General features: G+C 47.6%; 5 protein-coding genes across 7 annotated transcripts; 3 read left to right on the top strand and 2 right to left on the bottom strand.

Moving 5' to 3' along the window:
• The first annotated feature begins 451 nt into the window (after positions 1-451).
• LOC142111451 (histone H3) lies at positions 452-882 on the top strand. The gene has a single exon (XM_075193824.1). It carries the CDS (start codon positions 454-456, stop codon positions 862-864), a length of 411 nt encoding a protein of 136 aa, XP_075049925.1. The 5' UTR covers positions 452-453; the 3' UTR covers positions 865-882.
• Positions 883-1378: 496 nt separating this feature from the next.
• On the bottom strand, positions 1379-1831 carry LOC142111454 (histone H2B 1.1). Its single transcript, XM_075193828.1, has one exon. The coding sequence runs from the start codon at positions 1804-1806 to the stop codon at positions 1426-1428; it is 381 nt and encodes a 126-aa protein (XP_075049929.1). The 5' UTR covers positions 1807-1831; the 3' UTR covers positions 1379-1425.
• A 265-nt stretch (positions 1832-2096) lies between these two features.
• Positions 2097-2552, top strand: LOC142111439 (histone H2A type 1-like). Its single transcript, XM_075193807.1, has one exon. It carries the CDS (start codon positions 2108-2110, stop codon positions 2498-2500), a length of 393 nt encoding a protein of 130 aa, XP_075049908.1. The 5' UTR covers positions 2097-2107; the 3' UTR covers positions 2501-2552.
• Positions 2553-2950: 398 nt separating this feature from the next.
• Positions 2951-3683, bottom strand: LOC142111443 (histone H1-like). Of its 3 annotated transcripts, none has more exons than XM_075193812.1 (2): positions 3105-3683; positions 2951-3056 (listed from the first exon to the last, which is right to left on the bottom strand). In XM_075193812.1, exons 1-2 carry the CDS (start codon positions 3681-3683, stop codon positions 3003-3005), a joined length of 633 nt encoding a protein of 210 aa, XP_075049913.1. In that variant the 3' UTR covers positions 2951-3002. The 3 variants fall into 3 exon arrangements, with proteins under 3 accessions (XP_075049913.1, XP_075049914.1, XP_075049912.1); XM_075193813.1 differs by having other exon boundaries at positions 2951-3041; XM_075193811.1 differs by having other exon boundaries at positions 2951-3683.
• A 1000-nt stretch (positions 3684-4683) lies between these two features.
• LOC142111433 (histone H4) lies at positions 4684-5065 on the top strand. Its single transcript, XM_075193802.1, has one exon. It carries the CDS (start codon positions 4754-4756, stop codon positions 5063-5065), a length of 312 nt encoding a protein of 103 aa, XP_075049903.1. The 5' UTR covers positions 4684-4753.
• Positions 5066-14074: the final 9009 nt, after the last annotated feature.

Raw genomic sequence — 14074 nt, 5'->3', positions numbered from 1 at the left:
TAAGTGGATATAAAAAAAAAAAATGTGAAGAAAGTGTTGACTGCAACTTTTGACTCTGGCACCAACAAAGAATGGGCAGATCCCAATAACGTGGTGAGCATGGGGTTAATGGTCGATGTTTGTCCCACTCCGTGAATAAAACAACTGTTTGAACGCTGCGTGGAAACAAAGTAATGATTTCCCGCTCCAATCGTTTCATTCCCGACTTGCCAATAAGGCTTAACAGGGACTTTAATTTGCCGGTAAGCACTATTGTGCTTTCTTAAATATGCCCCTTAGTATACCGTTGATCTGGGAAGTACGTTACTACTGGCGGGTTAATTTGAAATAGTCCACAGTTTATTTAAGCCAATCAGGAGGGGGGCATGCTTAACTCATCCAATCATCGTGCAGCGCTATGTATAAATAAGATTGTTAAGTTGCCGTCTTTAATATTCATTATAATTTTGAATAATGGCTAGAACTAAGCAAACCGCTCGCAAGTCCACCGGCGGGAAAGCTCCCCGCAAGCAGCTGGCGACCAAAGCTGCCAGGAAAAGCGCCCCAGCTACTGGCGGCGTGAAGAAGCCTCACCGCTACCGTCCCGGCACTGTTGCTCTGCGAGAGATCCGCCGCTACCAGAAGTCCACCGAGCTGCTGATCCGCAAGTTGCCCTTCCAGCGCTTAGTACGTGAGATCGCCCAGGACTTCAAGACCGACCTGCGCTTCCAGAGCTCAGCAGTCATGGCTCTGCAAGAGGCCAGCGAGGCTTATCTGGTGGGGCTCTTCGAGGACACCAACCTGTGCGCCATCCACGCCAAGAGAGTGACCATCATGCCCAAAGACATCCAGCTGGCCCGCAGGATCCGAGGGGAGAGAGCATAGATACTCGTCCCTCCTACGTACACAGAACAAAGGCTCTTTTCAGAGCCACCAAATGCGCATTCGAACGAGCTGTATCCTCCCATCTACCCAGCTTTCCGACATTATATGACCTGGGAGGGGCGGGTGCTTTATACATGTTGAGATCTAAAACCTGTTTTAAAAGTTATCCCGTTTTTTTAAGTGTTACTGTAACGTCCCTAAAATTCATTTTAACAACAGTTCTCCCTTCGGTGCAGGACGAAACATTGCCTGGGTCTATACTGATTCCTAGAGTAACTAAAGTACGTCTGGGTTACCCAATGGGCGAGAGCTGATTCATTCTACAAGCCGTTAAATAGATGCTGCAAGACAGACAAAATATTAAATTGAAGTCGGCTTATTTAGAACGTTGGCTGGTAGAATTGTATGTATTGTAATAAACATTCGTACAGGGGATGGTGGTGGTACAGTATAGGAAAACCTGTTATCTATGACTTACAGGGAATGTGAATACAGCCCGATCAGAGAGAAGGTGGGTGGCTCTGAAAAGAGCCTTTGTGGTCTCAGGATATCACGGGTGAATTATTTGGCGCTGGTGTATTTGGTGACGGCCTTGGTGCCCTCGGACACGGCGTGCTTGGCCAGCTCTCCGGGCAGCAGCAGACGTACGGCGGTCTGGATCTCCCTGGAGGTGATGGTGGAGCGCTTGTTGTAGTGAGCCAGGCGGGAAGCTTCTCCAGCAATGCGCTCAAAGATGTCGTTGACGAAGGAGTTCATGATGCCCATGGCCTTAGAGGAGATGCCGGTGTCGGGGTGGACCTGCTTCAGCACCTTGTAGACATAAATAGCATAACTCTCCTTCCTGCTCTTTCTCCGCTTCTTGCCATCTTTCTTCTGGGTCTTGGTGACGGCTTTCTTTGAGCCCTTTTTGGCTGCTGGGGCAGACTTGGCTGGTTCAGGCATTATAGCGACAAAACGATCCCAATCACAATGTGCAGAAACTGTTCCTGATACCTCCCACAGCCGCTCTATTTATAGGCAGCCCATGTAAATGAGACCCACAGTCTGCTCTGTGCACTACTGGATGTTGTGCGATGTCAAATCCCACCCGCTGCTGCGGATTGGTGTTTGTTTGAACTTGAGCGGCACTAGCTAATTTGATAGCGGACCAATGAGAGAAGGGTGTCTGTCCCTACAGCGTATAAATATACGGAGGCGGGACAGATAGCCTTATTGTTGTAGGTTGACTTACACATAAGTTGAAATGTCTGGAAGAGGCAAACAGGGCGGTAAGACCCGTGCTAAGGCCAAGACTCGCTCATCTCGAGCCGGTCTCCAATTCCCGGTCGGTCGCGTTCACCGTCTGCTGAGGAAGGGGAACTATGCGGAGCGTGTGGGAGCTGGCGCCCCGGTGTATCTGGCAGCGGTGCTGGAGTACCTGACTGCTGAGATTCTGGAGCTGGCTGGGAATGCCGCCCGTGATAACAAGAAGACCCGCATCATCCCCCGTCACCTACAGCTGGCTGTGCGCAACGATGAAGAGCTCAACAAGCTACTCGGTGGGGTGACTATCGCCCAAGGAGGAGTCCTGCCCAACATCCAGGCCGTCCTACTGCCCAAGAAAACCGAGAGCCATAAACCAACCAAGAGCAAGTAATTTCCTGCTGGATAATTGTCCCCACAACACAAAGGCTCTTTTCAGAGCCACCCACCCCGTCCCTAAAGAGCTGATCCACGACTATAACATCCCGCTTTAGCTGTGTGTTAACTCGAGTTAGACGAGGTTACATTGTAATGCTCGTTAGATAACGGACACAGTTGAACTAAACTCCCCCATCCAGATTGGCGGTGTCGTCTATTAAACAAAAGTGAACCATATATGGCACTGTCACGGTGCACTGACGTTACGTTTAAACAAGCTGCAGACACTTTATAATAAGACGGCAGGAGTCAGTATATACGGCTATAATCTCTTTTCTCGCACCACCGCCGGAAAGAAACAGCTACTCTAGAGCTCAGCTTCATAGCGCACACATCCACCCCCATAGAGTAACAGAAAAGTGTGTGTGGAGGGGGATATATACTATATAGCTCTGTCGAGACCGAGTGGGTGGCTCTGAAAAGAGCCTTTGTGTGATTGACAGGAGTGCGGCTCCAAGTTACTTCTTCTTAGGAGCAGCCTTCTTCGGCTTAGCTGCCTTTTTAGCCGGGCTCTTGGCTACTTTGGGCTTAGCTGCCTTTTTAGCCGGACTCTTAGCCACTTTGGGCTTAGCTGCCTTTTTAGCCGGGCTCTTGGCCGCCTTCTTGGGTTTCACAGCAGGTTTCGGCTTCTTAGGGCTTTTTACTGCTTTCTTGGCTGCTGCCGGTTTCTTGGCCTTTTTCGGGCTCTTGGCTGCGCTGGGAGACTTCTTCGGGGACTTGGGCACTTTCTTGGCTGCCGCTTTCTTGGGTTTAACCACCGCCACCTTCTTCTTAGCTGCCTTATCCTTGCTCTCCAGCTGCTTCTTGTTCAGCTTGAAGGAACCGGAGGCGCCGCTGCCTTTCACCTGGATCAGGGTCTCTTTCGTCACCAAGCTCTTGAGCGCCACTTTCAGGCGGCTGTTATTCTTCTCCACATCGTAACCTCCAGCAGCGAGGGTCTTCTTCAGGGCGGCCAGGGAAACACCGCTGCGCTCCTTGGATGCGGACACGCATTTAACAATCTGCTCAGACACGCTTGGACCGGACGTTTTGTTGCCCTTCTTGGAGCTTCCTGCAGCTGCTTTCTTCGGCTGACGCTTTCCCTTGACGGGGGCCTCTGCTGGAGCAGCGGGCGCTGCGGCGGGAGCTGTCTCTGACATTTTCCGTGCACCAAATAGAAACAAAACTTTTACATGCAGATAATCATCAACTGAGTTGTTATATAGAGCCCAGGAATGCGAAGCCATTGGCTGTGGTGAAGAGCCAATCATGTGCGCAGATTCCGGGGGTATTGTTACCACGCCCATTATCCTCATGGACGCCGTTCTAGAATGTCGGCTCCCGCTTTGTGTTTCTATGGCTGAAAGAAATGAGTTTAATATGAAGTGTAATAATACCGGCTCGTTGTCCTTTATTTCATCAGCACATTGTGACGCCCTTTCGTCGTGTGTAGACTTTTTATATTGAGGAACCCCGGGCAAATACACTGAAAATACACCCAACACCCCCATCTCCCTAAATCTCCTCTCTGTATCTTAACTTATGATCAAATACGTGGATGCGCCCAAAGAAAGCTCCCGGATCCCCCAGTGACTGAGCAGAGTAAACCTTCCTACTTCTCCTTTTATGTCATGTTTCACTTCTCACGTCTTATTTCTACCTTTTTAAACCTTCAGACTCCTGTGAGACTGTCACGTTACACAGATGTTCCATACTGACAGGCATACAGTCATGCACCACAATCGTCAGCTCTGAATATGTCCAGTAATCACTATTCCCGATTTAACATTTGCGACAGTCTCCTACCAGACAACACTGAAAGGATGGTCACACGGCAGTTTGAACACGGAGCATGCAGAATGCAGCCACCGCCGCTGAATAAATGGTCACAGACTGGTACAGAAAGTGAGTGAAAGTGCAAGCAGCGCTTTATTCCCAGCCTGAGAGCTCAGAAAACAGAAACATATACTGAGTTAACCGAACACATCTACGTTCTGCGTTCTAACAACAAAAGGTCGCCCTGATTGACATTACAGGACCAAAATATAATTGTACTACAACGGCCTGAAAACTGGCAGTGTTGGTATGACTCAGGAACCTGTTGCTTGGTGCTCCTCCCCTATTTCCCTCAAGTTCCCAATCAGGTCCGCCTCTCCTGTATAAAAGGACAGCTTGTCTAGCGTGTAACTTAGTTCGTTTGTTGTAGACGGAAAGAAGATTACCTTTGAACATGTCTGGCAGAGGGAAAGGCGGTAAAGGACTCGGAAAAGGAGGCGCCAAGAGGCACAGGAAAGTCTTGCGGGATAATATCCAGGGTATCACAAAGCCCGCGATCCGCCGCCTGGCTCGTAGAGGAGGTGTGAAGCGTATTTCTGGCCTCATTTATGAAGAGACCCGTGGGGTGCTGAAGGTTTTCCTGGAGAACGTCATCCGGGACGCCGTCACCTACACTGAGCACGCCAAGCGGAAGACTGTCACCGCTATGGATGTGGTCTATGCTCTGAAGAGACAGGGCCGTACTCTGTATGGATTCGGAGGCTGAGCACTGACTCCTCTCGTCTAATTTCATTACACACACAAAGGTCCTTTTCAGGGCCGCCCATCTCTTCCATTAGAGAGCTGTAATATTGCCCTAGTACTCGGTAGAATGTGTGGAATTCTCCCCACTATATATCGGTGATCTGTTTAACTTTTGTATCCTCGAGGATACACGATTAGCTATTTGAAACATATGCAAAGGTGATCGCTGCGTGTCAGTGTTGCCTTAGAAAAGTTTGTTAATAAGAGACTATCGCGTCCTGCTGGTAACAATGCACGATTGTAAAGCATACCAGATTATATAATAATTACATCTTGCACAGATACCTTTGCTGAGTAAATGTGACCAGTGGTATTGCAGTCTGTGTAAAACATTAAACGGTGCAACTCACGATTTGAACAATATATTATCTTTCCAGAAAACTCTAAATATGTGTCCCTATAATTGATATCTTGGTGCAGACTTTATAATATATGTGAGGTCTGGTAAGAGCAGGGAGATGGCATGAATGAAAGTAAAGTTTAAGTCAGCCTGGCTCATTCCCTCTTACATTTCAAAGGACAGCAGAAAGCATTCACCACAGAACTGGGTATTTGTTTTAATCATACATACAATAGTTTTAATTCATAGCATGGGACAATGTAGCACTGTGAAAATGGAGATGTGATTGCCACTGTTCATGCAGCGGTTATGATACATAGTAAATATAATATGTGATTTGACACTGTATATTAAATCTGTTCTTTGTTTCAGTCTGTACACTTCCCTGCATTCTAAGAGAGACTGTTACAATGTGCCTCAATACAGATGTTAGTCCTGTTTTTGTATTGTGACATATTAGCTGTATAACTGACATATTAGCTGTATAACATTGTTCTCTCTTTATTAGGAGCGAAGATTAGGGGGAGAAATTATATTCATAAATAATGGACACATGTTTGTTAAGTATTAATATCAATTATAGGAAGTATATTTAGGAAGGATTAGATTTTTCTTATGTGGATTATAGGAAACATGCATGCGCTCTCGGATCACATGGTCCCTTTGTGTGTGATTGGCAGCCCCCCTCTCTGATCTGGATCCCTGGTGTCTTGTTATGTGTTAAGAGTTACTTCAATGACAGGACATTGTTTACAGTGAAAGCTTTTGTCTCCTATAGCGGTTCATTGCAGCTTTAAAGTTATGTCATAGATGAGGTTGCTTTGCATTCCACTACATGTCACATAGTAGTACAGGCAACTTTATCCCTGATATCACATTTCATATATTTGGCTCATAATCTCGACAGCCAGCAAACCAGTCAGACAGCCAGCCACAGGGTTAACCAGGAGATAGGCATCGAGAAGCCCCGTCTGCCAATGGGTTACTTGCAATTGGGGATTTGGGGTTGGGGAAGTCACCCAACGAATGTCAGACAACAACTCTGCTACCACTATTTTGCACATATGCGTGGCCCAATTTCTCCCCTGTTGCCTCATACTTTGCTACATGACAGTGTCAACCTCCACTCTAGCTGAGTGACCGCACTAATGAGTTCCAATGGGACATCCAGGAACTGTGTACTGCTGTCTACCCCACCACCAGAACCAGGTGAGATCCTTACGGGACAGATCAGTGGCTTAGGCCAGAGTCTTTGGACCTGGAGGAGGAAGATGTGCTTGGGATAAGTCGAGACACTGAGTAACAAGGGTTAAATGTGTGCAAGAAGTGGCATAGTTTTATAACAACTGCGTTCAATACACCACTGGGTACACACCGTAAATTTTAGTGTTCAACTGCCAGGGAAGGGAGATGCAAGACCTATCACTCACTCACATCCCCTGATAATGAAGAAAATGGAACCAACCAGCTGTGTCTAGCAGCAGTAACCACCAGTTGGGGGTAGCTCACAATGTGGTTAGCAAACGGTTGCACCAAGGTCTGTCGCTAGCAACGTCAGGAGCATGACGCTTGGGACAGAGGGTGCAGGTATGCATGAAGAGGCTGAGCTACAAGTTGAGTGATCGCTGACAGGTAACACCGTACGTAGTCTGAAGGCACATGTATCCAGATGGCCGGTGCATGATATAGTGCCCGAACATGGAGATGGACGGGTGACAGTACAGCACAGGAATATGCTGCGACCCTGTTTATTTTCAGAATCACACTTGGTGGTAGAACAAGTTGACCCACTGGTGGTGATGGAGGACTTCTGGTTCATGTTCCCACACATTGAGGATGTAGCAAATCCCCCACCTGCCAAAGATACGGTCATCCAGACCCCTCTTCCAGTCCTAGTAGGAGACAGCCCCACAGGGCCTTGCCCGCTATCCTGCCTCCCATAAGGCCCCTGAGGACAATCTTGGGTAGCCCCAGCAACCGGATTGCAAGTTACGTGTGGTCTTAGACTCTCTTTATAGGGACTACAAAGGACAAAACAGTGGGAGTTTAAGAGCCAGGACTGGCGACACTTTGGTTCCGGTTGCATCACGGTCCATCGAACTGCGTGTGGATGACGTCATCCGGTGATATCCCTAGACGGCACGTTATTGGAACAACGCGGCTCCCCTTGAGGGGCATTATGCAACACCGCTACTGGTGGACAATTTAGGTGTTCAGCGAACAGTGAAAAAGAGGACAAAGAAGTCAACTACGAATGTACGATGGAAGTGTTACGACTAACGGTCTTATATTCAACCTGTAGAATCAGGTAGAGAGTTCCTCACCTCTAGCAGCCGCCTTCCACGTAGAGCTTGTTATGCTCAAAGGTACTCGGATGCCCCCAGGACTTATTCTCGCGGTGGTACAGGTGTATGAACGTACCGTAGCGTAGAGTAATGTGGTGTAGAGTCTAGCGTGGTAAAAAGACAGGCCAAGGTCTGGGTCCAGAGCAGATATCATGGTCAAGGTCAGGAATGGCAGCAGACTGGGATAAAGCAGGAACAAAGCAAGGGTCAGGGCAACAGGCAAGAATCAAATCCACAAGAACAAAGCCAAGCACAGCAGCAGGCTAAGACACAGAAAACAGGAACTATAACCTGCAGGGAGGCTAAGCCCTCACTGCCTTATAAACAGACACTGACCAATGTCAAAACAGAGAGGACAGCATGATAATCAGCCCCAGAAGCTGATTAATTAATTCAATTACTTGCGCACGTGCCTGGTTGCCCCTAATCCTGAGACCCGGCACTATCACTCACAGCGTCCCGACTGTTGTCTAGGCAACGGCCGGGGTGATACAGGAAGTGACGTCCCGGCATGGAGACAGCCTGGACACTTCCTGCGGGCATGGATAGTTGCGGTGACCTGAGGGACCACCACGACCCGTTACAGTACTTCCCACCCCCCCCCCCCCTTGAGGAGGGATCAAGGAACCTCAAAAACCAAGTTTTCCAGGGAATTGTTTCAATAATCTATTGAGCAGTCTGTCAGCGTGCAGGCGCCTCTCAGGAACCCAAGAGCGTTCTTCTGGACTGGATCCCTTCGGATGCACCAGAAAATGGGTTTGTCCCTGAATCCTCTTGGAGTCGAGAATTTCTCCACAATAAATTCATGAGAACCATGCAAGTTGACTGGTCGGGGTTTGGGTTGTTCAGGAGTCTCAAACTTGGAGGACGAGACAACAAGTTTCAGGAGGGAACAGTAAAACATATTAGGGATTCTCAAAGAAGGTGGAATCTTCAGCCTGAAGGCAACAGGGTTAACTTTTTTTAACAATAGAAAACGGTCTAATGAACCTAGGTCCCAATTTATTGCAGGGTTGTTTGAGCCTAATATTCCGGGTGGACAACCAGACTTTGTCTCACACCTTAAGAGAACAGTTCCTGAAATGACGATCTGCAAAAAAAATTGACCGAGAGGTGGCCTGAAGCAGGGCGGAATGGAACTTCTTCCAAATAATTGTGAGATGGGAGGCTGTTTGGCGTACCCCAGGAGAACCAGAAGAGTTGATTGAAGCAAGAGAATTAGACCTGGGATGGAGGCCATAGTTGCAAAAGAATGGAGATGTGCGGGTGGAAAAATGGCAAGAGTTATTATAGGCAAATTCGTCCCACGGAAGTAAAGAAGATCAATTGTTATGGCATTTGGAAAAATATAATAAGATGAATTGTTCCAATGACTGATTGACTTTTTCTGTTTGTCTGTTTGACTGTGGATGGTAGGCAAAAGACAGACTGATGTTGATGTCAAGGTGGTTGCAGAAAGATCTCCAAAACTGAGCCATGAACTGAGACCCACGATCAGAATCAATATCTTCAGGCAGACCGTGGAGATGGAAGATATAGCGAATGAATAGTGATGCCAGAGTTCGGGCATTGGGTAGACCTGCCAAAGCGATAAAGTGGGCCATCTTGTTAAATTCATCTACCACCACCCAGATTGTTTTGTGACCGGGTGACCAGGGTAAATCTACAATGAGGTCCATCGACAGATGTGACCAAGGTTTACTTGGAGTGGACAACGACATTATTTGACCCGACGGAGAGCTTCTGATACTCTTGTTTCTAGCACAATCTCTACATGAGAGTGCAAACTCTTTAAAATCAGTGGCCAAATAGGGCCACAAAACTGTGCGCAGGAGGACTTCAGTGGTTTTGAAAACTCCAGGATGTCCGGCAATCTTGTTGTCATGAGCCTCAGATAGTACAGCCTTCCTGAGATGGACTGGTACAAACAATTTATCTGAAGGAGTCTAAGGAGGAGCAATTCTTTGGAAATGGTGGAGAGCAGCACCCAAATCCTGGGTCAATCCTAAATGAATTGAGGATGAAGGAACTGTAGAGAGCGGAACAGTGGAAGGGGCATGAGAGGTCATAAAGCGGCGGGAGAGTGCGTCCGTGCATCCGCTTAAACATTCTTGGAACCAGGTCTGTAAGAAATAATAAACTTGAAGCGGGTAGAAAACAAGGCCCAGCGTGCTTATCTGGAATTTAGACGTTTGGCAGATTAGGGCAGTTAGAGGAGCTACCAGGTCCAAGAAGGAATTAATAAATATCAGGTAATAATTCTAAAGCCTAGGAATCTTTGTACGGCCTTCAGATTGGTTGGGCATACCCAATCTAAGACTGCTTGGACCTTGCTGGGATCCATGAGTAACCCATCCTAGAAATATAGCCTAGAAATGAGACCTTATGGATCTCAAATTCACACTTTTCTAGCTTGGCAATGAGTTGATGTTGCAGAAGTTTAGAAAGGACATGTTTCACGTGAAGGCGGTGTTGGTCCACGAATGAAGAATATATCAGGTATAACATGACAAAGCGCCCTAATAACTCTCATAGAACATCGCTTATTAGATCCTGAAAGACAGCATGTGTGTTGCATAAACGAAAAGGCATGGACAGGTACTCATAGTGACCTGAGTGGGTGTTGAATGCGGTCTTCCCTTCATCCCTGTCCTTGATACGTATAAGGTTGTATGCTCCTCGTAGATCAATCTTGGTGAATACTGAAGCACTTCTGAGTTTATAAAAAAAAAGGACTGATATGAGTGGAAGTGGGTAGGTGTTTCTGATGTGATTGTATTTAACCCACTAAAGTCAATTCAAGGTCGAAGAGAACCGTCCTTTTTTAGTCACAAAGAAGAACCTGGCTCCTACCGGGGATTTAGAAGGCCTAATAAAGCCCATTTTAAGGTTATCCTTAATATACTCCTCCATGGAATGTGTTTCTGGTAACGAGAGAGAGTACAGTCTCCCTTTTGGGAGTTTTAGAGCCAGGATCTATGTCAATAGTGCAATCATAATCATGATGAGGAGGTAGCGTGTCAGCTGACTGCTTAGGGAATACATCAGAAAACTTATTGTAGGGTGACGGAAGCTGATCTAGAGGAACCTGGAGCAGACGAACAGGCACAGATAAGCAGGATGAAGAACAAGAAGGACTCCAATGAATGATGTCTCCCTTGTTCCAATCGATGACCGGACTGTGGAGCTGCAGCCAGGTATGCCCCAAGATCACCAGAACGGAAGAGCAATTAATTAGATAAATGGATGTTATGACTGTCTTTGTTTTTTATCTGGCAGCAGAACCTATAATCCATCAGAGGTGCTGCTACTGTCCTGCTCCTGAACTCTGCAACATGCCTGAAGGAGTTAATCTCCTTGTCTGATGCTAATTAGAACTGCACCTGTTGCACTGCTTTAAGTACCTGCCTCTAGCTGTGCTCTGAGCAGTTCATCCATTTGTTCTTGGCTGCTGCTAACCTGCTCCTGTGCTATTTGGTATACCTGCTGGACTGAACTTCTGTGTATGACCCCTGCACAGGGCCATCTTAACAACATTATGGGCCCCCGGGAAAAGCAGTGCACCGGGGCCCATATATATAGATATATATATAGATATAGATATTTAGATGTATACAGATACAGATATAGATCTAGATATATAGAGATTGATAGATGTACTTGCTCAGTGACCCATGTAGTTTTTCTTTTGTTGTTTTTTTTCTTTTGCAGGATTATTTATTCTCATTAAGAGAAGTGCCTATGGGGCCCACTTGCTCGTGGGGGCCCCCGGGCAGCTGCCCACCGTGCCCAATGGAAAAGATGGCCCTGCCCCTGCCTTTACCTTGGACCTTGCCTGCTTGCCTGAGACCCCAAATCATTTGCCTGTACCTTGGACCACGCTGTTTTACCTGTTGCCCTGACCTTTTGGACAGACTTCTGGACCTTGCCTATTTGCTTGATATCTGCCTGGCTATTTGGATTTGTTTGTCTGGTCTCTATTTGATCCCTGGACTCTGTCTGCTTTCCTGGACATCCTTGTGCCTTCTGGACTGGGGTAAACTTATCATACTTGTTCCTGCCATTTTACTATACAGTCTCTTTTGGAACCTGTTATCCGTTTATTTCAGTTATCTTTGTTAATATATTAACCTGAATAAATGCACTTTGCCTTACACTTCTGTTGCACTTTGTGACTGCACTGGGATTCATAACATGATGAACTGCCATACAATCTGGGCCTGCTGATTGCACACCCTCTGACTTAGTCCTGAAATTCCTAGTGTTGTTGCATTGAACTATGTGTTTGGCTATTAGACATGTCTGTAAATCCACAATTACAAATGCTGCAAATGGACATTGTTCATCTCTGTTACCAAATCATACAACTATCCATTTTACTCCAAGAACTACTCAAAACTATTCCTGCTGCTGTGATAAGTAATTTCAACACTAATTCTGATTTTAAAGCAACAAACTCCTCTAATGAAAGCATTCAGACTGCAGAGAATTCTCCCAGAACTTTTTCTGACATTGGTGCTGCATCTATGATATTGCCAGCGGTCCCTACCATTAGGGATTCTAAACGACCAAGCTACCTGCATCCCCCTCTCACTGAGGAGAAACGATGGCGCAGAAGGATTGGTAAACTATGCCTCTACTGTGCCAGTGGCGAACATCTCTTACAAAGTTGTCCGCTCCGCAGACCACAACATCCTATGGAGCAGCCTTCAGTGTGCTCCTCTCCAGACCCTAGATTGTTCTGCACAGCACCTCCTGTTGCTTTACTTCAGCCTAATCTGCCAGTTCCAGTTGCCACCTGTCCTGCGGTGCCAGTTCCAGTTGCCACCTGTCCTGCGGTGCCAGTTCCAGTTGCCGTCTGTCCTGCGGTGCCAGTTCCAGTTGCCGCCTGTCCTGCGGTGTCAGTTCCAGCTACTGCCTATCCTGTGATGCCAGTTCCAGCTACCGCCGGCACTGGGTCTCCGGCCATTGCCTCCTGTTCCGAGGTGCCAGCCTCTGCCTTCAGTCCTGAGTCCGCTGTGTCCGGTCCTGAGTCCACTGTGTCCGGTCCTGAGTCTGCTCCCTCTACTCCCGAGTCTTCAGCCGCTGCCTCTACTCCCGGGTCTTTAGCCGCTGCCTCTACTCCCGGGTCTTCAGCCGCTGCCTCTACTCCCTGGGCTTCAGCCGCTGCCTCTACTCCTGAGTCTTCAGCTCCAGAGGGGGCGCTGCCCTTACAGTCTCCTCCAGAGAGGGCTCTGTCCCTCCAGCCCATTCCAGAGAGGACCCTGTCCCTACAGCCTGTTCCAGAGAGGGCCCTGTCCCTCCAGCCCGTTCCAGAGAGGGCCCTGTACCTCCAGTCCCCTATCGAGTTGCCTGTCCATGCGGTTCAGCCCGGGTTGCCTCTCCATGCGGTTCAGCCCGAGTTGCCTGTACATGCGGTCCAGCCCGAGTTGCTTGTCCATGCGGTCCAGCCCGAGTTGCCTGCCCATGCGTTTCAGCCCGAGTTGACTGTCCATGCGGTTCAGCCCGAGTTACCACTTGGTACTTTCTGCATTGAGGCATCTCACAGTGCTGTTTGCTCTGAGGCATCTCACAGTGCTGTCTGCTCTGAGGCATCTCATAGTGCTGTCTGCTCTGAGACATCTCACAGTGCAATCCAGTCAGAGTTCTGTGCCCAGTACGGGCTTCCCATCAAGTGTGCCTAACTTGCCATCCCAGTCGGGACTCCTGCTCTGCCGTTCCAGTTGAGGACTCTCCAGAGACTGCTGCACAAGCTGGGTACTCTCCAGAGACTGCTATTGAGCCTGAATGCCCAAAAGCCTTTTCCGAGTCATCAGATCCTCCTCCAGTCTTCTTTGATGGAGACATCAAACAGTTTGTTATGGTACTCAAACTTTCCATGAAACAGTTTCAAGATTGTCCGGTTTATTTTGTTGATCAATTTAACCAAGTGGGTTCAATTATTATGTGTTTTAGAGGGGAGCCACAAACCTGGGACTTCTCATTACTAAATTCAGATGACCCCATTATTCATAATACCATGGACTGTTAATACTGTTTGTCAGAAGTAGACTCCATCCACAGTCAAGTCATTTGATTACGATTTGTCTGTGCCCGTTCCAGCCTGTGCGTCAGTTCCTGCACTTGTCCATAAGACCTCTATGAATGTGTCTTCCATCAGACAGTCTAGGTCACCTAGGGAGAAGGTTAACAAGAATGGAAAAACCTTTGCTTTGCCACTTCAGTCACAACAAACACCAACCTTGGTGACTGGCTTTTTGGGCATATCATCATCGGGTGATAAAAT

This window comes from Mixophyes fleayi (assembly GCF_038048845.1).
Source record: "Mixophyes fleayi isolate aMixFle1 chromosome 4 unlocalized genomic scaffold, aMixFle1.hap1 SUPER_4_unloc_3, whole genome shotgun sequence".
NCBI classification, from domain to species: domain Eukaryota; kingdom Metazoa; phylum Chordata; class Amphibia; order Anura; family Limnodynastidae; genus Mixophyes; species Mixophyes fleayi.
Note: the sequence above shows the minus strand (reverse complement) of the source record. Positions and strands in the feature narration are given on the sequence as shown.

What these genes read in the sequence shown, in the direction of transcription:
- LOC142111451 (XM_075193824.1), top strand. Translation starts at nt 454, where the DNA reads ATGGCTAGAACTAAGCAAACCGCTCGCAAGTCCACCGGCGGGAAAGCT.
- LOC142111454 (XM_075193828.1), bottom strand. Translation starts at nt 1,806, where the DNA reads ATGCCTGAACCAGCCAAGTCTGCCCCAGCAGCCAAAAAGGGCTCAAAG.
- LOC142111439 (XM_075193807.1), top strand. Translation starts at nt 2,108, where the DNA reads ATGTCTGGAAGAGGCAAACAGGGCGGTAAGACCCGTGCTAAGGCCAAG.
- LOC142111443 (XM_075193811.1), bottom strand. Translation starts at nt 3,683, where the DNA reads ATGTCAGAGACAGCTCCCGCCGCAGCGCCCGCTGCTCCAGCAGAGGCC.
- LOC142111433 (XM_075193802.1), top strand. Translation starts at nt 4,754, where the DNA reads ATGTCTGGCAGAGGGAAAGGCGGTAAAGGACTCGGAAAAGGAGGCGCC.